The following is a 24,807-nucleotide window of genomic DNA, read 5'->3' on the forward strand; positions in this document are numbered from 1 at the left end:
TGTTTGGAGTGAGACAGGGATGATTCCAATGAGCACAAAGTAAGGCACTTGAAATTCTAGGTATGATTTCAGTGTTGCATTCAGGCGTTGTGTGAAACTGAGTATGTCACAAATTGTGCTTTATTTTATTTTTAGATCACAAATTAGTGTAATGACTAATTTGTCATTACAAATGGACGGAGTTTTTAATTGGGACAGTTGTTTGTGAAAAAAGGCTTCAGAATAAGTGTCTTCTTAAATGCAAGAGTTCAAATATTGAATGTTATTTTAATTTTCCTACTTGGCTTTTTAAAGGTTTTCAAATTATCTTATCTGAGGATATACCAGCTTGTCTCAGTTGAACTGGAGGATGGTTTTTCCCAAAAAACCTGCAGTATCCCTGTTACTTGAGTTTCAGCACACTATAGACAACCTGACCCTTTTTCCACCTGAAATACTTATGGCTGAAATTTCCTTCTTCTGTGTATGCTCCTAATTTGACTTTGCTGTTGTGTTTAAGCAACTGATTTTTACACAATCACAGGCTAGATTACAAGCTACAGAGCTTTAATAAAATAATTGTTACAAAATTTAAATATTTGGGATAGCAACCTGAAGCATGGAATTAATCACTCAAATTGTAATTTTTGACATAGAAGGTGGAAATGCTTTTGTGTTTAAAAAACCAGTTTGCTTCATTGAACAAAATCTTTCAAAGCACAAACATTTGTTTTCAGTGAGGATCAAAAGATTCTTTAGTATGGAATTTGTATCTAAATCTTTAAATATTTATCCTAATCAAGATGCAACTCCCAGCGGCCATTTTAAATATTGAAACAGCTTCTGAAATTTACACCTCAGGAAGGGACAGCAGCTTGTAAAAGTTAGAAGTTAACACTGAATGGTTGGCAGAGATGCCTGCATTCAACATTTGATCGGTGTTCACTGCTTGCAGGATTGCTCAACTTGCTGTTTTTGTCATGCTTTCTAAAACTTGTTCATTTGTCATGCTTTCTAAATAAATCTCGCTTTCCTCCTGATAACATCTGTATATTTTGGTTCAAAATTCCCTGCAATATCTTGGTACGAATTATATGCTTTGCTCCATGGCTCAGCAGTTTCTTGCACTTTTTTTTTACCATTTAGAGAACATTTAACACAAATTGCATTCAAAATGCAGAGTTGTAGAAACATCATTTTAATGAATCTTGTGCTTAGCATTACAAAGGGACAAATGAAATACATACATATTGATTTCTATTTCAGTTTGTACTAACCTGGGAATAAAACCAATCTGAGGCAATAATGTTTCTTTTTGTAGTTTATATTCTGACATAGGAAACAAGGGAATTGTATATGTTTGACTCTGTAAAGTTTGTTTATATGCTCTGAAGCTGTTTGAGGATTTTAGCATTTTCATTTATTGTGGCAGTTTCAAGTTATGCTAAAATCTGGTATACAGTGATTTAGAATCTAAAAATCTCAGGCCTTAATTGAACAGGTGAGTTTGATTTAAATGCAGAAATTAACTGAAATTAGCTGTGCTAGAATTGTGTGTAGTATACTAAGCATCATTGAAATTATTACACTACTAGTAATTTAAATCAGTTCTTTAATTAAAATAGTTAAACAGCAAAGCACTTTCAAATAGAGCAAAGTTTAGTATAGAATTTTTAGGTGATACAGTTATTGGGCTTGTCATATGGTTATGACAGCTCAAGCATTCTGTAGGTCGAGATGCATTTTGTTACCTATTTGGGAGTATTTTCTTTTATGAACTAATTAACTCCTCCTGTATTAGGAAATAATATAGGAAAGTTTTAACTGATAGTAACTCTATTAATGTTTCAAAGTATTTAATGGGAAATGCTCCTTTTGAGACTCTTTTTTTCCCCTTAAATCCAACAAAATGAAGTTTTTCAAAGGCATATGGCAATAATTCTTTCAAATAGGAATACTTTTATTTCTGGTGAGCAAGTGTTTTTTTTTCAGACTTTAAAGAGTTTAAAATTGACTGTTGCCTTGATGAAGTTGCTCAATCATTTCCAGAGTAGGCTCGTGGATGAACAAAGCACAGTTGCATCACAAAATCTAAATATTTTAATGTGTTTTCTTCACTACTCTGAACCTCCTAGGATATTTAATGTAACTGTGTGTTTTTAAATAATTTTGCCAGGTGTACAGCATTTTGAATATTTTGGTGAGTAGTTTTCTCTTTGTGTTCCTGCTCATTCTCAGTTTTCTCTCTGATAGCGATCTTCACACCTCACAAATGTCTTCTCTTGGGATGGATGAAGGTGAACGTTGTCGATGCTTTGGGAACAAAATGTCATTCTAGAAAGGAAACACAGCATGTAAGCACACTGTTAGTTAGAAGCTCACATTCTTTATCCTGTCTTTTACAGGAAGGTATTGTTTTTATAGGCTTGTGAGGAAATGGATTTATCTGACTGCCAGACCGTAGGTACAGAGAATAAAGGAGGAGGCAGCTCCCACGTAGTGAGTGTGTTGTACCCCACTTGCTGCTCTCCACAGCACACCCTCACTGTGATTTGGGCTTTGTATTGTCAGCAGGGCATTGTCATTGTTTCAACTCCTACTATTACCACCAGGATTGCCCTATTTGGGCTGCTGGGATACCAGCAATAGCTGGAATACTGGTATTTAGCTGGGAGTTTGCTAAATATCAGCTATGTAGGATGCTAACAACATCAGCAACTAAATGTGCTGTAGAAATATTTGAAACCAAACATGTTGGAATCTGGTATTTTATTCCTCATAATGGTCTTTTACCTGCTTTTTAAATATATGTTGTTGTATCTTAAGTGTTTTTCATTAGATAATCCAGTAAAGGAAAATTTATCATGTATATAAAGATCACAAATACTGAGAGGTAAAGGTACATGGAGATAAAATATTGTTAATTTGTTCAAATCCGAGAAAGCACAGGACAACTCAAAACACATCATGTGCTTACCATCTTTTTTTAAATACTGGATTTCCAAGATTGCTGATTCTGTGATACGCAATGTTTGGTCTGTTGTGGAAGACAGGAATCTGCACACCTCTTTTCTTTGAAGACAATACTTGTCCTTGAGTGTCCTTTGTTCCTCCTTTTAGAATCACATAATAATCTTTCCCCCCAAGCATCAGTGCAGTAATTTCAGCAGTAACGTGTCACTGCCCAGATTGCACAGAACAAAACCCAGCACATGATCAGTATCCACTAAAAGCTTGACACAAACTCCCACTTCTATTTGCAACAAAAAAACTTGTGAAGAGTGTTAGGTACCTTTAGATACCAGCCTAACCTTTTATTAGTGTAAGTGCCCACCTCAGTTACCCATTTCCTAGGATTTCTTAAGAAGCACATCAGTAGTAATTGGCTTGTGCCAGGTTATTGACACGGGTGTATTGGACAGGAGCTTTCTGGTTAGCAAAACGACTGTACCTGACCTGAGCCTTTCACAGCCTTCATTCTTATTTTCTCAAGGTAAAAAAGTCTGCATTTAAACAGAGCTCTCTAATTTGTGGTGTATGCTACACTTTAATTTGCTTTGGCAGCTAGGTCAGTACTGATTTGGGATCATGGCTTTTAAAACAGCAGGAGATGTTACAGAATTTTTTTTTTTTCTTAATGGTAGGAGCATGTGCCAAGTGCCAGGTTAGGAAAATACTTTCAAAATACATTTTCAGGAGGGCTAAACCTAAGAAAATATGACCGTTCCTCTGCCCTCCAGCACACACAAATCATCTTATGAAATGTCTCTTTAAGTTTTCTGATTTGTCTTTTGTGAGAAGATGCAGCTCTGCCAATAAGTATTGTTCCACAGGAAGTCTGCACTACTTACAACTGGTGGTGGTAAGAAAGAGAATGTACCAAGGAAGAATTACCTTCTAAGACTGAGCCACAGTTACAAGGTAAGGTGTGCTTTTCTCATTAACCTTAATTAAACTGCTCAGTTAAAATTTCTCAAAAGATTAAAGCAGTGGGAATCATTACAAGTTCTCTCTTCTGGCTGAAATGTCTCTGTATGAATAAGCAGTTTCAAAAGTGTTGTGCACGTTGCTGTATGTAGAAAACAAGGCCACTTAGACTTGGTGATCCAGTTTCAAAGCAATAAGCAGGAGAAAAAACACCAAAAGGAATCACAGGACTGTAGTTCTGCATGGGATCCTTCTAATGAGTATTTTCAAGAATGGTGATGCTGAGTTTCTCTATGAAGTAGGTATTGAAAGTCAATTAATATTTTTGTACGTAGGAATCTGAATACCTCATGACCTTAATGTTGGAATCAACATTTACCTTATGTAGTATCTTGTGTCATTGACATTTCATGTGGTACTTATGGAGTGAGGTGATCCCATTCTAAAAATGTCAGAAATTGTAATTAATTGTGTAGAGCAATTGCTTCGTAAAACTTGTTAAAATTCTTGCTTAGATGTGTGTGCTGGTTTCTCTATTCTTTATTCCCAAGTGTCAACGAAACTGGCACCCAGGGCCTGTGTGCCTTACACTCACATTGGTGGCACTGGTGAGCCAGAGCATTTCCCATTACTCATTTCTGATCTGAGAACAAAGAAATTCTTGAAGTCACCTAAAAATCATGCAGTCTGATCTGAGGGACAGGGGAGGGGAAGCCAGAAGTTGAACACGGATAAATTCACTATTGGTGTGACTGTGGGGACTCAGATGCTTGTATTTTGTCTGGGATAACCTGTGTGCCAAACATCTGCGGTGTTATTATTGTTTTCATTACACTTACTTTTGCTGTGTTTCCCCTGCTTTCACTCTTAATGCCTTCACTATAAGTCCTGGTCGATGAGTGCCTTTTGTCCATGGTATTATGGTTTGCACTGTGTCCCAGATGTTTTCCCAAACTGGAGTTCCTTCCCATTTGAACTTGATCATTATTATGTCACCAATATCAGCATCCAGGGTGATGAGAAAAGAGTAGGTTTTGTTCCCAGTAATACCTTCAACTCTACAGAAAATAAAACCAGAATAATGCTGTCTTAATTATTATGGAATAAAGTAAAAAAAAAAAAAAGTTTTTTTCTCTCTAAGACCAGAGAAAGAACTATGTTTCATCCTTCGTCTCTAGGACAAAACATTACAGTCTCTAGAATACTCTTCCTTCTGATGCATAAAGTGGTGAAATATGAAAACATGGTAGGAAAAAAGCAGAACTGGGAGAAGCTTGAACAGCTGGTGAAGCAGGAGTGTTTTCTGACAGTAGAAGAAAAGGTGTTCCATAATAGCATCTATGTTACATCTTTTGTCTGCTACAACAAATGCTGACCCACGCTGTTACCTTTGCTTTTGTTAATACAAAAAGTGTCCATCCTGATAAATAGCCAAAATTCTTTATCTTAATTACAGCTGATTTTTTTATTTGTGTTTTAATTGATTAGATCTCCCTGTCATATCCATGGGATGGACAAAACATAAGTGGACAGGAAACTTCCAAATCTGCTGTTTGTTTTATAGATTTTTTTTTTCTGCAAAAACTCTACGAATGTTGAAAAACTTGTGATTTTTAGGCAGTATGAGTGAAGAGAGGGCAATTTCCAGTTCATCTTCACTTATCTGTTCCGAACCATTTCACTCACAGCATGACTATCAATTAATAGTATTGCTAACTGGCACCTTTTCTCACGTGCACAATGACAGGGGATACCAATACTTACAGTGGGATGTGCAGGTTTTTAGCATCCTCCTTAGTCCCTATCAGAGACATGGTAAAAGTTGGGTCTATCGGCTTGCCTTGGATTTCATTGATGATGTGGATCCTGAACTGATAATGGTACACTGGAGAAGGGAAGAATTTGCAAAGTGACAAAATTAATGGTCAAAGAAGAAATAGATTTCTTAGGTAAAAAAAGTTTGCCTTTCAAAGCAGAAACTTGATTTTTTTTTTACATGTTATTTTTCAAATTAATTTGCTGAAATTAAAACTTGATCATTTTTTTCTGACTGTTGCTGTGCTGTGTAATCCCTTAGTGTTTGCGGCCCTGTTGCTCTGTTTAAAAGGACAGAGGAAAAAGGTAATCTGGGATGAGTTTCCCTTTAGGATAAAACATTCTTCCATGGGAAATATTGCAGTTTTTCTGAAGTTTAAATGTTAGAATTTCTGGCAAGCCCTCTATCAAGTGACCAGATGAATCCTTGTGACTGGGCATGACCAGAGATGTATGATGTGGATCGAAGACCTTATGCAATGTGGTCAGGCCCTTTCTCTGATCAACTAGAAAATTGCCCTGCAAAACAGATGGCTCACAAACTTTCCTTGCCTGCATAATGATACATTGTGCTTCACGTGCCTCTGTTAACAATATGGCTTTGTTCAAGCACATTACTGTGAGAAAGATGTCATTAATGCTTCAAGATTTGGTGGGTTTCTAGAAGAACAGTGTTTTGGAAAGTCTGAACTGAACATTGTCAGAAGGAAGAATGCCTAAGAAGTCATCACTGTTCTGATTGTGAGTAGTTTGATATTTTGTGAATTAGGAAAAAAAAAACAAACCAACAACATACAGTTAGAGCTTGTGCACACAGTTTGAAGGTCCAAAACTCTTCATCTGGTCATTCTACCTGCCACCTTCTAGACAAAACGGATAGGTTTAGGTGTGCAGGAACATTACTACACACTAGTTTTTGAGTAGAGTCTCTCCACCCACTTCAGTCTTCATTACATCTGAGAATGGCTCCACCATACTGCCAAGGGAATTATGTTTTTCTGTGTATGCACAGATTGTTTGTTTGTTTGTTTGTTTTTAGCTCAGGGTGTTTACAATAGAAGGTACTTGCTAGAAAAGCTGTATCTTTTTGTTGTTGTGTTATAGTTGTTATATGTTAGTGAACAATGTATTTTCTTCTGAAAACATGTCATTCAGTAGATCAGACAAATCGGCTGATCCTTTGCTGCAAACCTGATGAAGATGAAGGCAGAGAGGCTTGTCTACAGATCACTTTTATTAATAATCTGTCTTTCTCTGAATTTTCTCTCCATGTAAAAATTGATTGTTTGGTATCTGTTCAGATACAGCCTAGGCTTTTGCTGTGGTTGTGGGGCTCACTTTAAGGAAAAAGGTGAGCATATTCATGTAAAATCTCCAACTTGGGGTCCCATCACAGCCTTGTTATAAGTGATAACTTGTTTGTGACAACGGGTTTTTTGTTTTTTGAATTATTGTACTCTCCAGAACATAATGCCATTAACTTGAAAATGAAATGTCAGATTTTACGAAGGCGCAGAGGATTCTGAAGTGTAATGCTGAGTTTCTCAAATTTCTTCTGTTTGGGCTTCTCACATGATCTTCAAACGTTTTTTTTTAAAGCATTACAAAGATGACTTTGTGAGCACCCTCCCACAGTTGCCGCTTTGTTTGGGAACTTTTGTGAAAGGAGACCATTGTCTGGGGCACTGTTATCTGCATATGCGCCAAGGATGTTTTTTTGATACAAAACCAGTTCCAAGCATAAAAATGCAACGTGTTTAAATTGAAATCAAAGCCAAAAGGACGCAGATATTTTACCACAAGCTGAAACCAGCTCTATGTCCAGAGAAGAATGCAACACAGGGGTTGCATTGTTGTGCCCAGGTGTGGTGACAGCGGACACCGTGGCCCCAGAACCAGTCACTTCCCTGATCTGACAAGGACCTGACTGTACTGCAGCAGCCTCTGGAATTTTTAAATATACCTCAATTAGCTTCCTGAACCCTTTTAAACAGTATTAGGAAGCAATTCAGGAGATTCAGCTGCTCTGAGTAGCAATCAGGGCTGAGCAGACCCCTCTGGAATCATCACTGAATATTTCATAGCTGTGCTAGTGAAAGACTTAAAAAATTGTTTTACAAGTACACGAATTTTTTGTATGTTTTAAAATTTGAATCTGTGATATTGCAGTTGAGCAAGTGGACTCTGTGGGGAAACAAGCTGTATAATGCAAGCAGCATTTTAAGGCATTTCTCCTCAGAACTGCAAGGCCCTTCGGTGTCCATGCCAGGGGTGCATGGTGGACATCCAAAGTGCCTCCCAACTGCAGAGTCCGGGCTGAGGGACAAGAGGGCCGAGCCCTCCATCAGAAGGGAGGCTCTGGCCTGGCACAGCCCTGGCAGCAGGAGAGGGGCTGTGTGACCCCCGTGGCCGGGGCTGTGCCAGGGCTGTGCTGAGGGGCCGGGGAGCAGCACCTCAGCCCGAGGGGAGTGTCTCCTCCATGTGTGTGACCTGTGGCTCCAGGCGGGAGCCCTGCCCAGGAGGTGGTGAGGAGGAATGCTGTGTGCCAGGAGTCCCTGCCCTGAAAGCCCCTTGGAAGAAGCGTGTCTCTGCCTATTATCCCACACAGTCCTGCTTGTTCTTGCTTTAAAACATACATAAACCTTGCCACTGGCAAGGGAATGTCTGCTCAACAACAGCCATCTCATGGGCTCTGGCAGCCGAGTGTATTGGAGACTGGCAGAAAGGCCTTGCTCCCCTGTCAGGCTGTGTCTCCTCTGTCTGGTTGTATGACCAAGAAACCACACTGACTGTCTCCCTGAGCTTAGAAAATTGTTAGTTTGCACTCTTGATAAAGTAATTTAGTAGAACTGAAGCTACAGTGCCAGTCTTTATTTTTGTGCTGCAGTTCAGCCCTGTAGAAGTCCGGACTATTCTGTTGTCTGTCCATTGTTTGAAAAGTAGTAATTTGTATGTCATCTCATAGACTAATTGCAGATAAAATTTGGGCAAACTTGGAACAGGGTGTTTTACAGGCCTTCCAGAGCAATTATGCTGCTTTTTTCAGCTTGGCTGTATGCCTGCATCTTTTACAACCAACCCGCACAGGCCAGCTGTAGGGAAATCCTGCAGCTCAGGACCCCAAGTATCTCCGGGGCCTTGGATCCTTGGTTAGCCTGGGGCAAGTGTGCAGCAGGGTTTTTCCCACAGAAATATTAAGAGCCAGGATCTTGATGAAAAGGCATCAGGGTGAGATTCTCAGTTGTCTCAGTAAATTGATTATTCCCACAGATTTTATAAGCCTGAATGAATGAGTAAATAGGATCACAAAGCTTAGGCTCATTCTCTCACTTTGTGATAATCTAGGCACTGTAACAAGTATTCCCACAAACCTTTGAAGGGCATATGTGCTCTTGTTTTCAGAAAGAGTTGTCTGCTTTTTGGGAGCCTTTCCTCCCTGATGTTGTAGCCCAGGGTGTTGCACCGGTTCTTCCTACAGCTGAGGCACAATCCTTTGTTGAAAGTGTTGATGTCGTTGCACCAGTAAGCTGTGATTTGCTTGTTCTTGTGCAGAAGAGAGTCAATGAACAGATGAACTGACCTCTCATGGGAACATTTCACAGCTTGAGTGATGCCTGAAAAAATGCAAACAAAATTTTACATGCCATTGTTCCTTTTTACCATTTCAGCTGCAGAGGAGTACTGTAACCAACTACAAATATGTTACTGGTTTTCCCCCCATACCCTTACTACCCTTTACATCATGATTTTGCCTCAGAAATTATGCATTGTAGCAATGTAACTTTTAGGATAATTAAAAAATAGCTAATAAAATTGAATAATTTGCTGCTTAAACTTCTATAGCCTGACTGTATCAGACTGTAAATATGAACCTTAATTACATTATCCTGGCTGTTTTGGTCAATATAAAATACAATATGAGGTGATGTGCAGTCTTTCAGATCGTGCCAGATTAAAGACAGCAGTCTCATTCTGAGTGGTTGTCTTTTGGACGCTTATGCAGTAATATAATATTTTGTCCCTATTAGAGTGAAAAACGTTCATGTTGAATTTTGCTTGCAAACCACTCCTGGGGAAAAAGGAGCAAAAAATGTATTAAACAGATTAAAAAATTATTAAATACATAGAGATGCTTTTATGAGAAGTAAGTATCTTTTTGTTCCTTAAGAGCCATCAAATTACAGTAATTATTTTGTGCAATTGGGAGAACTGTTTTTATATATGTCCATTGACAAGCTTTTGAGCTTGTGCTTGGTTGCTTGTTTGTCGTGTTTTATCTGCTAAAAAGTCAGGCCTATGTTTAGGCAGCATGTGATGATAGTTGAGAAATACTTTCACAGTGTCATGCCCTGGGTGAGCAGTGCTCTTTTGGGGTTTTTCAGTGAGCAGTTCTGGTTGTCACTGCGCATCAGTACCTTATCTTTTTTCAGTATGTTGCATCAGTTTCTCTGTACGTTTGTGTTTAGGTACATTGGAAATAAGCTTCTATAAATAAAACCCATCCTGGAACACTGTCAGCCAGGTCCTAGAGGGAGCATCATCTACACAGCTGAAGGACAGGGAGTTAGGAAAAGGTGAACTAAGGAGGTGAGTAGTACAGACCTGTGTTTTATTTGATTTGAAATAATTAATGGCACACTAGATGAATCTGGCTTAATTAGAATAAGTTTTCTCATTTCCCCTACTGCTAAAACATACCTTTGAAATTACTCAGAAGTGCTTGACAGATAGATGTGTTTGTCATGGACAAACCCACTCACTGCTGCCCTGTTGCTGCAGGATGTTTTCATTTTCAGGAGCTGGACAGCCCAGTTCCTCACTGGAGCCGGGAAAACCAGTTTGAACTCAATACATGTAAAAATCAGATAGCTGATTTCTAGACAAGAAATTTCCTTGCGTATAAGAGGTGATAATACTCCCATTAGAAGCTGTTTGAGGTCACAGAGCTATGTAGTTTCCCAGAGGTCCTGCCAGTGCAATGCTTTGTGCCCTCGGTTCTTACCGGTGATCCCGAACTGTGCGATGTGGTTGTACACGTGCAGGATGTGACAGCCAGGCTGGAAGGTGCCTCCATTGGGATAGAAGTCGAAATGAGCCACAGGCTGCTTGATGCCCACACTGAGACCCATGTGCTGTTTAGTGAAGGTATGAATTGCATCTACAAAATCTGCATCATCTGGAGATAAACGGTCTGTTGGTGACATTCCTTCAAACAGGGGACCGGCGGGGTCAAGGCCTGCCATAAAAGCAAATAATCCCTTTGTCATTTAGTGCAGAAGGACTGTTCTACTGCTGTAAGAAAAGTCTGTGATACTTAAAAGCAGGCAGCACTGCTACTTTCCAAGGTCTTTCTCTGATGGAAACAATGCTAAGAACACTTGTCCTGCAGAGGGTACGTGGTTACAGCAGAAAGTAAAGCAAACACAGGTGCTGTAACAAACAGTAAGTGCTGCCTGCACAAGGCCACAGGCCCAGAGATAGATGTGTTTGTCATGGACAAACCCACTCACTGCCGCCCTGTCACTGCAGGGATGTTTACACAATGTTATTCTTTTAAACTCTAGAGGTCGAGTGTTTCAGAGGCCCTTCTGGAGACACCAGTCCCACAACAAGGTTGACTTTTAGCCCACATTTGGGACCTGAAGCTTTATAAAGCTTCACTTATTGCTAGAAAGGGCTGTATGTCTGGTAGATATTCTTCATAATGATTTTTCAACTTGAAAAGTCTTCAAGGCAGATCATTACAGTATTCAGAAAAATAATATTCCGCTTAGCAAGTCTTGCTGATTTTTGTTTGCTAGATCTTTTCGTATGGTGCTCTTCTTGGTTTGGAATTGATTGATGGAAGAGAACTTTCTGCTTAGTTGAAAGCTGCATTCAGTTTTGAGGAGAAGCTTCTAAATTTGGTATTCTTCCGTTGGTACTATGGAATAACATAGCATAGATGTAACCAGACAAGACTAATAACACAGGCTACAAGTAGGGAAGTCACCTTGAAGGCATACATTTCCTTTTAGTTTTAATAACTTTTATCACTGTCAAGTTTTGGAGCTTATTGTTACAAGTCTGAACAACTTCTGCTGAAGAATGCATATAGCTATTACAAAAAATAACGTGTTCTTATATTTTTTACTTATCCATTATCAAGGGTTTATGTACTAATAAGGTTTGAACAAGCAGTGCTGGGGACCTGAAGTCCTTCAGTGTATGCAGAGGTGTAGTATCATGATGTATTTTGTAAAATCAGCTTCCTGTCATGCAGGCAGTGCCACAAGAGCTGATTGTGTAAGGGACTGTGGTATGTGGCAATGAATCCAAGATTAGAGTTGTGACTTCAAAGTATATTCATGTATATTCATATATATATATACACATGTATCATGTATATTTGGCTCACTTCTAAAGCTGATTAAAGTAAAATCTTTTCTCTGATGGATTAAATGTAGCTGATGTGGGCCTTGTGTAAAATGCACTTCTGTTTTGGTTTTGCCTTTTTTAGGCTGTCACTGGGCATTAGTTCAGGTACTGTGTGCAGTGTACCAATAACATTTTAAATATGTTTTCATTACACTCACAAAACTTTACAGAAAGTTTAGAATGCCACTAGTCAAAATAATCAAGTGTTAGGGGTTAACTTGGTTTGTTTTGAGCATCTATCAGGGATATTCTAATGGTATACCTCTTGTAAAATGTAATCCAGAACTATCATTTTTGCCACAGGAGAACTGGCTTGAATTCACTGTGTGAGCACTGTACCATAATTAAAAGCTCAAGCACAGTTAGACAATTTCCTTAATGTATTTTTTTAAATGACTTGCTAACAATGAACAGTGTATTTGAATGACTTTGGGTCGAGACAGTGGCCAAAGATCCAAGGTCAGTGGCTAACTTTTAGTTTAACCAATCACTGGGAACAGATACAAGATAAATTCAAGCAACATGCAGCTTGAGTCTCTGGGTTTGTAGTTCTCATGTTTGTATATTCTGTGTGTCATAGTTTGGACTGAGGTAAGAGAGATCGAAGATAGAGACACTATGAGACTTAATTTTGAAAAATGTTTTCATTACGTTTTCTAAATCTAATTTCCAAACCAATGGGATGAAACTTCTGAACTGTGGTGAATATTGCTTATCCAACAGCTAATTGTCAATATGACATTGATATGTCAAATATCTGCATAATTTAATTCAGTTGACTATTATATTTCTTAAAGTTATAAGTCTTTTACCTGTAATTCTTCCAATCTTTTTTGTACCACTGATAAAACTTCCAGCAAATCCTGAAACATGAGCTCCTAGGCTGTACCCAATTAGATGAGCATTGCTTCTGGAAAATTGAATGGATTCCTGGAAGATAGTGGCAACTTGATTTAGATGCAGGAAATGTGAAAAGGATGAAATACTTATTACAAGCTAGAAATACCATGAATTATAACACAAGAAATTTGTATGTTGATGGTGGTGGGCAAATGATGTGTGTGAATCATTCACTAAATTTCTTCACTGGCTGAGTATCCCTTGCTTCCTTTTCATGCAGCAGGAAAATGCCACATATTTAGGCACTGCTACTTAGAAAACCTTCTCCTACTACAGGAAAAGCACCAACACAGATAGTAGGATTTTTGTTGTTTGTAGCAAGTGAAGCAAATGTGCATTGCCTTTTGTCTGCAGCATCTGACTTTCCTGTGACTGTAAAATGATTATCTGTCCTTTAACTGCAGGGTAAAACAATCCTCTATAGGAAGTGCCTTGCTTTTTTGGCCTGAGATACAAGCACAAGCTAAACGAGAAGACAAGGTATTGAAAGATTGATCAGACGTGTTAAGTGATATGGCAGTGATATTTCTTGGACTGATTTCTACAAAGCTGAGTGTCTGATCTGAAACAAAACTATTGAAGCAGAATTGGCCTCGAGCCCTTCTTTCTACTTAATCTTAAGCATTTAAGAAATTAAGATGTACATCTTAAGCATTTCACCTGAGCTGCAAGGCTCAAAGTTTTTCTGACTTGTAAAGAAGAACGTGGCATATTTTTCTTGCAGGAAAGGCAAAGCTCTCTTTTAATTTCTTTGTGGATATTGCCTGTCTCAGCGGAGTTGTACAGTCTTGATACCCATCTCTTCTGAAGATGAGGTGAAACTTGGCAAGTTTCTTTTGAGAGAGGCAGCTCTTAGGAATCACAGAATCTGACCAGTTTTCTTCTCAGGTGGTATTGAGATGGATGCTACCGAGGTTGTTACTGATCATGCCCTATTAATTCTTGGACTAAGAGCACTAATATTTGCTTATTGTTTGTTCTTAATTAAAATGTTGGGCAGCACTGCAGCTTTTATTATATCTATTGAGAATATTTCAAATAATTGACTACCTGTAAGAATAGCAAAGAGATAGTTAGGGGAGTTGGAATGAAGGGGTTTTTAACCTGAGCTCCCCTTCTGAGTTTAACGTTTTCGGGTTGAACACAAGCTATTTAATGGTGTGAAAATTTGTGGTATATTTAAATTCTGGAACATATCATGGTACAAGAGAAGCTACCTACAGTGCTGGGGCAAGGGGTCATTTATCGAAGCCTGGATTTGTTTGTTGACACTAGAGAAATCACAGACAGTCTTTACTGTTGACAATGTGGTGTGTCTGGCAAATGAACAAAGTCCACCGTTTGATTCATTCAATAATTAACAGCTTCAAAAATCACTTTAGGCCCCATCAACTTAAACTGCATTTGACCAAGAGCTAAAGTTGCTGTAACGTCTCAATGAAAAATAGTGACTCTGGCTCTTTTGCCATTCTTTTGTGCCTGTTGTCCCTAACTGGGCATGGTATCTGACAGCTTCTTGCTCTGCCGTTCCAGTTGGAAGCAGCTTAGACCTTCAATGGTATTTGCTACAGATCTTTCAGCTTCCACCTTAGGCCTCACCTTATTTAAATTAATATATTCAAAAATTCACTGCCAAGTACAGAAGTATAATTTCATTTCAAATTAGATAGCTTAAATTAGTATTAAAGGTTGATACAACAGGAGTTGCTTAGGCTTCCTGATTTGTACGAGTGATTCTCATCTGGTGTTTGCTTTCTGCCTTTTCAATCCAGCCATGGCCACTGCTCCCCAAGTAGCAGGAGTTTTGATAAGTAGTCACTGTATTAGTGTGTCTCTGCACTCACTGCTGCCTCCATGTCATCTGCTTTGTGAAGCATGTCTGTCCTCTGGAAAGGTCTCCTTTTACGTTATTTTAGCATAATCTTTGGGAAACTGTGGCAAAAATCAGACATGATTGAATCCTGCATTAAAAGCAGGAGTTAAGCACAGGTAACATAAACCCATTTTGCTGAACTAGCTTGCAAAGTCTGTCTGCCTGCTTTCAAAGGGTGGGACTGTGGTAGCTGTCTACACACATGCCAGTTGAAAAGCTAAAGTAGCAGGAAATTATCTTACCTCTAAAGATACATAAAATATTTTAATAAGCAAGACCACTTGCTTTTTTCTATTGCATGGTGAAAGTTTATGAAGTCTATCAAAGTTTATATGGAAGAAAAATTTGGGCTTTAATAAAGAAATGTGAGTGACTGAAATGAACAGCATTAGCCAGCATAGTACTTCCAAATGATTGTAGAAGCATAAGAACAAGGAAATGAATCTTTTCCAGAGAAACATTTTCCAGATCTGGGGGCTCTTACCTCCAGCCATTCCAGGAATTCTGCTATCTCCTGTCCCACGTGGCGTGTGTTCTGTACAGCAATGGGGTAGTGCTGGCGAGCCAGCGTGAGCCAGTCTGCAACGATCACGTTCAGGGGTTTATGATGAGCCTTCAGAGCTGCTGCCATTTTCCAAATCCAACCTTCTAATATCCCATCCACCTGTTATATTAAAAAAAACCCGCAAAACAAACACACAACAAAACAATAAAAAGACCATTGTTATGAGAAAACAATGCCAAATAGTGTCTGGCAAATATTTCTTGTGAAAAGCTCAAAGAAACAAAAACCTTAATATGAACAAGGAGGGATTTAATGCTGATAACTGGATTTTAGGGGCTTCAGCCTGATTAATGCTGAGAATCTTTGGGGTTTGGTAGACAAAAAAATTAAAAATCAATATAAGAACTGTATAATAATGTATGTTTTGTAATATGAACTTTTATCAGTGAAAATGATGTCCCAAAATATTTGAACTCATCTGGTGATAACTGATATTACTCATTAAAAGGAAAGACAGAAATGCCCAGAAAATTTCTGATTTCATTCAAGAGCAGCTGTTCCTGTAAGCTAAAAGAGTTGGAGAGGGAGGGAAGCTGGAGGATTGCAGACCAACGAGCATTTATCTTCTATAGCTGTTCCATTTTGAGAGCTGCTTTTTTTGAGTAATTCTTTTTTGAACACCTGATTCCAATTTTCTGTATCAAAGCGTTTTTCTGATCTGATGGACTAGAATTATTATTTAATCTATCAGATTAAATTGTTCTAGTTGCATCTATTTCCTTAAGTGATAAAATGCTCTTATCTCTTCTGGTGTAACAGAATTTGGGAGTCTTAGGTCTGGGTTTCCATGCATATTCCTCCAAGACCCCCAACACCTCTGCAAATGAAGTTAATATGAATTATAAACTTCAATGGCAGCTTCAGGCCTGTGGTTTGTCTTTGAGGAGGGTGTAGGTTTTGAACAGATTCTTGTTTGTGAGGCTTGGCTAAAGTAGTCTAAGGCAATATTTCATCCAAAGTCAGCCTTGCCCTTATTTGTTAAGAGAGTTATCTGCATCAAGGGGGGTGTTCAGAGTTTCTCTGAGTATTTGAAGATGTGCAAGGGAGATCCATTTTGCCACCTTAGGTAAGGACAGTGGCTCTGTGAGGATCAAAGACCTGTTAAAATGATGTATTTTCTTATCCTGCCTTTTGTTTCTTTTTCAACTGAGAAGCTGATGAAAAGTCACTCTTGGTATTGCTGTGGTTTTGAGAAAGGTTTTTCATGGTGGATTGCTTTTTTACAGTTTAACTGGAAGCAGTTCATTTATAATTCACTGATATTGAAGGCTTTGCTTTTAGCTTAAGGGGCTATGAGAAGTTCTTTTTAAGGGTGTATCTGTGAGAAAGATGTGGGGAGATTGTGTGCATTTTTCAAGAAGTCTGTAAATATGTGTCAGTGAACATATCAGGGAAATGAAACTGGTATTCAGTCTTCCAGGAGCACAGCACATTAATTCAGGTACTTGTTCAAGCTCTGCTGGCCTTAAACTGGGGCTGAATCTAATCCTTGGCATGGGAGTCCCATGGAAAAAATTGCTTATAGGCTGTTCCTTCAGAATCTGTGGGAGATGTATTATTTCTAGCCATGATTGCTGCCAGGGAAATCTACCATCTTTGTAATCCCAACGGGATATCTGAAGATATTTTTGGCGGTAGTGTAATGAGAAGGAAAGTGTATCAAATCAAATGTAGTTTGAATTAAATCAAAATGTGAGTTCATACCGACCAGCCGTGGACTATCATCACCAGAGGAAGAGAGGAATTGAAACTGCATTTCTCAAGAGTCTCCAGCTGATTTAAAAAAATCTGGCAGTCGCCTTCCGTTGTATCAGTATAGAGTCGAAATCTGGTTTCTGAGTTTTTCTGATGTTTCTTCGTTCTGGTGTGTTCACTCTGTGATTCCAGTGCCTCTGAAATGAAATTTGTAACAACAGTCATAATAGGAAGGAATCTAAAACCTGAAGAAGTTACCAGTACAACACAGTTTGTAAGACAGAGTAAAGCAGTAAAATTAGAACTCTGGCTGTGAATAGTTGTTGCCTACTCCAGGTGGGCTAAGCTGTACATTTTGGGTCAAAAAAAGTGATCTCTTTTTTGAGAGATCTATAGGTGATCTATATGTGCCTATGAGCCCCTCTATTTGAACAATAGCAGTTACAAAGGAGATATTGATCTGATTGCTACAGGCCTTTGTAGAATGGATAAGGATTGTAAAACCACAGGACAGGTGCTGAGACTTCACCATGTCAGTGTGTGCACAGACAAGCACATCCATGGGCTCTTAACGCTCTGCAGAGCATTTCTACTAATCTGCATTTGCTACTAATTGCTGAGCAAGCATCATTACACTAAAATAACCATTTAATTCTGGGTTATAACTCTGCTTAGAGACTTAGGTGACTGTTTAAAACTATTAGATCACATCATAAATCATTCTTTTTCTCTGAAAAGGCAAGATGAAGTGTTCTTGTTCTAGTTATACTTATTTTTTGGGTTTGTTTCTAGGTAAAGTAGCTTGGTACATGTAGGATGGCATTTTCAGAAATGTCTATCAAGTAAGAAAATGGGGACAGGGTGAACTGTGTTCTTATGAACCTTGTGAGCTTAGATGGAAATACATGAATATAGAGCAATTGCTGAAAAATTGAGTAAAATTAAGCAGAAGCTTACAGAAAACACCTTGTGACATACAAACCTTTCTAATGAGACTTCAGATTATTGATTTAGCTGAAAAAAAATCTATATAATAAATTATTACTAAAACTAGAAAAAATGGGGATTAATAGAAGAGAAGGCACAGCGTGATGAACTAGACAAAAGAGAGGTTACAGTTCCCAGCATTGGAAAGGAAACATTCAAAATGAAGAGAATTTACTAATGGGGTTCCTTGGGGAGAGTATTTTGGCTAATATTACTGTAATATTTTCATTAAAAAAGCAGACAGGAAAGGTACAAGACTGACAAAACATGGTCATAGTACTGATGCCGAGGAGACCAAACCATTAAACATGAGGAGCTGGATGACACCTTGAAAATACAGCAAGGGAAACAGGTAGAAATCTCCTATGAAGTACAAGGTCATAGAGTTGATTGGAATTTCTCTTTAAATGGGGCTCATAAATTGGAAGTGACACAAGGGTAAAACAACTTGACTGTAGTAATCAATAACAAAACTGACCATGAGTCACTGGGACTTGAAAAGTATAATTCCAGTGTGCATTCAGGGAGATGGTTTTGGTAGGAAGAGAGGATGTCAGTGCCAGTTAGTGAAGGCAATTGCTAACCCCATCCAGAACAGTGAACAGAGCTCGTGTTACCAAGTTCAGGTACTGCCAAGTTCAGGTGCTACCAATTCCAGAGGCAACAGCTGCTCACCAGCACCACTAAAATGGTCAGGCAGGAGGCTTTTGTTGTAATTAGGCCCAACAAAATATTCTTGGGGGTAAAAATGAAATATTTTATTCACAGAGAAGTTAAAATTATCTGTGCTGGGACAGAACTCAATTTAGTTAAATTTAGTTCTTATTTTTCTTGAGTAAAAGTTCTTTAATATAACAGTAATGTTAGAAGTATTGTATTTTGTCTTCTAAGTCAGCACAGTTCCTATTTTTTTGGTACATCACAACTCTTATGTCTATAGATGTTTTCAGAACATACCTAAAGCCTTAGCACACTCATTTCTTGGTTGTATCTGCAAATCTATCCTGAAGTTCTATGATGTGTTGTCTTGGTAAGATTTTGGTAATTTGCAAAGAACTTGTGATACATTCACAGAGGAGCCTTTACCCTGCGAACATATTTCATGATGGGAAACTCCCCTGTTTATATTTTTGCAGTAGTAGCATCTTGTGATGTGCAGTACAAAGAACCCTAATGTGAAACCACGCTGGGTTAAGGTCAGACTATTTTTGCCACATGTCAGTCTTGTTACAAATTTCATTCAAGGTTTAATTTCAGTGTAATGATAAGGCATGATAGAACAGCACATTTAATTTGTTTAAGTGAATAGCAATTCTAGAAAGAAAACTCCTGAACTGACCTGCACTGGATGTGCACTATTTTCTATTTGTTGCTAATTGTTGTACCTTCCAAGTAACTCCAGGCAATGTGATGTTTCACAGCTTGGAAACATTATTGTAGAAATTTGTTCAGCCTTTTACAAGAACTGTAATTTAAGAAGCTTCAAAGTTATTGAAGGTTTGGTTGACCAAATTCTTAGCTTCAGTGTCTCACATTTTTCTTTCAGGACACTTTTAACTGTGATAGATGCCCAGGACTAAGTCTGATCATTTCTCTCTTAAAATGTCCACTTAAGAGAATTTCTGATGGATTTTTTTTTTTCCTTGGGAGAGGGCTTAGTTTCTGAAGTAAGTAATATCAGGAAAAAGTGAATCTAGATAAAGAACTGAAAATTGGAAAGAGTTTTAATGATGTTGATATTCTTGACCTCCGGTTTATTCAGGCTTTGGTGAGTAGTCTCTACAAGCATTGTGTTCTATTTTTAGCATAAAAAGAAAAACAAACAAAAAATAAATAGCTTATGCCTGTTCCATTGTACACATCCTTTCTTTGTTTAATGCCTTGTGTTCGTTTTCTTTTTGCTCTCTCAGTGTTTGTGCACTGCAAAGGCACTTTGTTGCTCTCTGTACTGTTTGTACACACTACAGAAAGCAAGTCTAATAAACAGCTGTTTTCTTTATACACTGGCTGGGAAAGTGCTTTAATGGCTGAGCTGTGGGCTTGCTGGTGAATCTGAGAGAGGGTATTAAAAATACTGCTCAAACTACTTCCTGGCTGTCAAAAGTTCCAACAGAACCTGTCGTGTCAATTGACAAGGAACTGCTTCAGTCTGTTAAGGATTGTAATGATATGAAGAAGGAAAGAGCATTGGAAAAACTTGGCTTTACAACAGACTCTTGCTGAAAATGTCATACCAGTGACTCAGTGACGTGACCGAAGAGAACTGCAAAGTTTCATAGGTCAGTCTGCAAAAATTAAACTGCCAAAGAATTTTTTCATGGTAATTGCAGCAAAGTGTGCTGAGATCTATCTGAAACTCCAAAGAGTTTCTCTTTGGAAAATTAGCCCTTACCCAGGGCTGACTTCATTTAATTTTTCTCTGAAGATCGTCCTTTGATGAATTCTTTCAGCAAAGGCAGTGCAATGTGGCCACACTGATCCACGTGCTCCCATAAATTACCTTCACCCAGAGCAGCACAGTAACCACGAGCAAGAAATATTATTGTGAATTCTTGACACCCTGGAGGAGATTCAGCCTTTTACCTTTCCTTACTTCATGTTAAGGATGTTTCTGTGAGGTGCAGTAAAGACTGATTGCTGGGTTTGTAAAACCACTTCACTGCCATAGAGCAGTTTCTTCCAAAATGTTTTAGGGTTAGTTTTGGCAGACAAACCAAAGCACTTTTAGATTTGACCTGACATAATCATGTTTCCTTATTGAAAAGGAAAAAGAAGAGAGATTCCCAGTTGAACAAAATAAAAATATTTTTATTTGGGATTTAAAAACAATAAATAAAATAAGGTGACACACCTACATACCTGGTAGTAGGTCTAGTAGCCATTGGAATTCAATGTACATTGAAGGGTGCAAGATAAGAGTTCAGTTATTGTTTCTCACTATTAGCATTTCGTTATTGTTCACATTATTAGTATTTATTTCTTTAGGCAATGCCCATCCTACTTCTAAAAGTTTCTTTGTATTTTCACACTCCTTAACTTGCTCACCTTGCCATTGAAAAGTAGGGATCACTCACCAAAGAATGAATTAAAAAGTAGCCAGCAAGAAAAAACTGACAATTGGATTATACATTATTAGGTCTGTTCAGAAAGAGACATTTTGAAAAAAAGCTTCCCTTTTGGTTTAAGCTTAAATGAACGTTGAGTAGGTGATACTTTTCTCAGCATTAGATTCTCTGTCTGAAAAGTATCATAGTTTTCTGAGTTGTCATTTCTTGTTTCTCGTCTAATATGCATGCAGACATGCCAAAGGTAAGTCAACAAACTAACCACAAGTGTAGTTTGTACCCAAACAGCCACAAAGGGTGATTACCCAACATTGTTAGCCCTCTGATAACATACTTCCAACTCTGTTGAAAAATCCAAGAGGAGAGCATATAAAATTACACCACTCATACTGACTGACTTCTCTGTGTGTTGCACGGCTTTCAAACCATCCAGATAATCTGCTAACAGGTGGCATTAGTGAGTCTTGAAATGGGAAGAGAGGTGTGTTTAGAAAGAGGCCAATTTAAGAATTCACTGGGGCTGGTGCCCTGGTTTCATCAGGGAGGCAATGAGACAGTCAGTGGAAGGGGGGGGTGTGTGTGCCTGGTCAAAAATCAGCTCTACAGTTATCAGGGGTCATTCTGTCTGCTGTGGTTCTTTACCATTAAAGTGCAGAGGATATTTTTTTGTTTTCTTTGAAAATCAGACCCATTCAATGTCTACCAAAAGTCAAATATCTAATTCTTTATTGAAACATGATTAATACTGGTAAATCTCTGTTTTCTGGTGTCTGAATGCTGCTGATCTTTCACGAATTCCTTATAATCAGGCACTGCTCTCATGTTTTGATGCACAGTGATCTGAGGAAATCTGTAAAAACTTATCCCACAGCTGAATAAAAGGAAGATTGTTCTGCTCTGCTATTCCAGGTCTGTGTTCTTTGTTTACCTGGGCTATTTGTGGAAGGGTTGAGGAATGGGGAAATTTGTTTGCAGATGTGATTATCAACTGCCTTGTTAGTACTGTCAGCAGAGACCCAGATCCCTATCATTTTCTGGTTACTACTATTCAGAGTTAATTTCTGGGTGCATGAAATTGGAGAACGAGAATGTACTGTCTTGTTCAATAATAGCAGAATCATGATTTGAAAAGAATTGTTAACATGTTAATAAGGAGTTTAGACCTAGCTGATATTTCTCCCTCTCATTTTTAAAATTAGAATGCTTCCCAAAGGCAAAGTCATTTGGAAAAAAAAACCAGTATTGAATTCATAGCATATGCAAGAATTGTAAAATATATTCAAAGTATTTGGTACAGATCATTGTTTAGTACAATTTGCTTGGTGGTGTAAAGCATAAAGGCATGCACCCTACTCTCAGAAGTTGCTTATATCAAAGAATTTGATAGAAGATGTCAACTAATTTTGAATTCTCTACTTATGTATCTTGTGCTGCTGTTTATTTGAAATTTCTTCTCTTGAATGCACTTCATCAGGTGATGGAGACATCGAAACTGTTTCAGTAACTCTTGCAAGAAAACCTTGAAAAAGGTGGCAAAACAGATTAAATATCATGTTTTTGTTTCCACTTGCTGTTGTGCATCTCAACTACTCAGAGGTATATCTCAAGTCACTTATGAATCAAATAAGGAATTTCTATTTAGTGGCTTCAAAAGAAGAAGTAAAAGGTAGTGTAATGTGTTCTTTAAGAGAAAAAATAGTAGGTTATCCTTTTACTTTTCTCTGATTTATGTATTTATTATTTATATGTATTGGAGTATGCATTTTTATTCCTTCTCTTCCTAAGTTTGTTTTACTGTTATTGATTTTGAACACTGGGTTGCTTCAAAATTCTCAGAAGAATCACCTTTTTTTATTCTTATGCCATACTCTTTTAATCTTTCTATTCCACATAAAACCCTCCTTTACAATGTGAAATTTCAAAACTTCTTTTTCTCATCTCCTTTATTTAGAATCAAGTATTGAAGTGATGGTTAGAACAGAAGGCAAAGAAATAACACCCACCCTCCAAACTGTTGGCTGTTCCTTTTGTCTTTTTATATCAGGTGAAAACTTCACGGAAGAATGCTGATTCTCGAAACTTGCTATTTTGTTGTCTGACTACAGAACCACAGGATATGCTGAGTTGGAAGGGACCCACAAGGATCATCGAGTCCAGCCCTCAGCCCTGCACAGACCCATCCCCAAGAGTCACCCCCTGTGCCCCAGAGATCATCCCAATGCTCCTGGAGCTCTGGCAGCCTTGGTGCTGTGCCCACGGCCCTGGGGAGCCTGGTCAGTTCCACCACCCTCTGGGGGAAGAACCTTTTCCTGAGATCCAACCTAAACCTGCCCTGACACAGCATCAGGCCATTCCTTGGGGTCCTGTCCCTGGTCCCCACAGAGCAGAGATCAGTGCCTGCCCCTGCTCTTCCCCTCCCGAGGGAGTTGTAACTGCAGTGAGGTCTCCCCTCAGTCTCCTCCTCTCCAGCTGAACAGACCAAGTGCCCTCAGCCGCCCCTCGCTCGGCTTCCCCTCAGGGCCCTTCGCCATCTTGGCGTGCAGGAGGAGCCCCACAACTGAGGAACAGCTCATGTTATTTATAGGTAACATACACCAGCCTCTTAATTCTCTCATCTAAAGTAAAATCCTTCTAAATATGAGCATTTAAATCCTATTTGTGTAATGCAGAGTTGCTAAATTGAAATTAGTGCCCCGGTGGTTTAATCTGACCTAATCTGAATTTTTTTAAGCAAAATACTGGAAAAAATAATTACAACGTGTCTTTCCAGGAAGGCTTTGAAGTAGAATAACATAGATGTTAAATTGTTACTATAAATTAATGTTAACAAATAATTATCTCTCCTTCATCTGTTACCTAACGAAAATTTTCGTAGTTTCAAGTAAAAGTTAAAAGTAGGTAAATCTTGGAAGTGATGCTTTCACCCTCCATGAAAATGCTTCCTTTCAAATAAATGCATGACTAAATTTTTTTTTGCCAGGGTTTCTGCCGAGGTATTCAGATGCTTAATTTGGAGCCTACATTTCCATTTCCATAATATAAAAAGCAAAAAGAAGAAATAGTCACAAACTGCCTGGGTGAAATATATTTGTTTGTATGATGTTGTCACATAGAGGAAGGGGCAAATGAATAATTACAAATGTGAAGCTAAGAAGATTAGTTTTCTTCAGCCAGGAGACAAGACAACCAAGAGTGATGTGGTGTAGAGGTCTAAAATCGTGAATGGTGTGGAGAAAACAGGGAGTGAGGGGAGTATCACATCTGGTACTGGGAAAAACATACAAGGATTATTATTTGACAACAAAATATGTTGATAAGAAAAGATAACTAAATGGTTCTCCTCAAGACATGTAGTTAATCTGTGGAATTCCTCACTGGGTGTGTTGTGGCAATGAAGCATTTATATCAGGTTAGTTGGAAAATGGAAGTGTCTAAGAGGAGTCCAGTGAGGGTCAGTGAACACAGAGACAGCACTGCTTGCTCAGGAGATCTCTGAACTGCAGATGGTTGATGATGTGGGGGAAGAAGTGCTTTATGCTGAACATGCCCCTGCTTTTGGCCACCGCTGCTGGGGGTTGAACTAG

General features: G+C 38.5%; 1 protein-coding gene and 1 long non-coding RNA gene across 4 annotated transcripts in view; one reads left to right on the forward strand and one right to left on the reverse strand.

Moving 5' to 3' along the window:
- Window positions 1-1,154: 1,154 nt before the first annotated feature.
- LIPC (lipase C, hepatic type) overlaps window positions 1,155-24,807 on the reverse strand; it is a 52,088-nt gene continuing 28,435 nt past the window's right edge. For all 3 annotated transcript variants that reach the window (XM_017827483.1, XM_017827481.1, XM_017827484.1), the window contains 8 exons: window positions 17,181-17,368; window positions 15,396-15,575; window positions 12,951-13,068; window positions 10,724-10,957; window positions 9,093-9,335; window positions 5,671-5,791; window positions 4,746-4,964; window positions 1,155-2,313 (listed from right to left, as the gene is read on the reverse strand). In XM_017827483.1, the coding sequence (XP_017682972.1) occupies window positions 2,214-2,313; window positions 4,746-4,964; window positions 5,671-5,791; window positions 9,093-9,335; window positions 10,724-10,957; window positions 12,951-13,068; window positions 15,396-15,575; window positions 17,181-17,368 (1,403 nt within the window). In that variant the 3' untranslated portion in view covers window positions 1,155-2,213. The remainder of the gene's footprint in view (window positions 2,314-4,745; window positions 4,965-5,670; window positions 5,792-9,092; window positions 9,336-10,723; window positions 10,958-12,950; window positions 13,069-15,395; window positions 15,576-17,180; window positions 17,369-24,807) is intronic.
- Window positions 23,638-24,807, forward strand: part of LOC108503502 — a 39,019-nt gene continuing 37,849 nt past the window's right edge. The window contains exon 1 of the long non-coding RNA XR_001876851.1: window positions 23,638-23,807. This is a non-coding gene — a long non-coding RNA (uncharacterized LOC108503502). The remainder of the gene's footprint in view (window positions 23,808-24,807) is intronic.

The sequence above is a fragment of the Lepidothrix coronata genome, unplaced genomic scaffold, assembly GCF_001604755.1.
Source record: "Lepidothrix coronata isolate B3197 unplaced genomic scaffold, Lepidothrix_coronata-1.0 Scaffold140, whole genome shotgun sequence".
In the NCBI taxonomy this organism is placed as follows: Eukaryota; Metazoa; Chordata; class Aves; order Passeriformes; family Pipridae; genus Lepidothrix; species Lepidothrix coronata.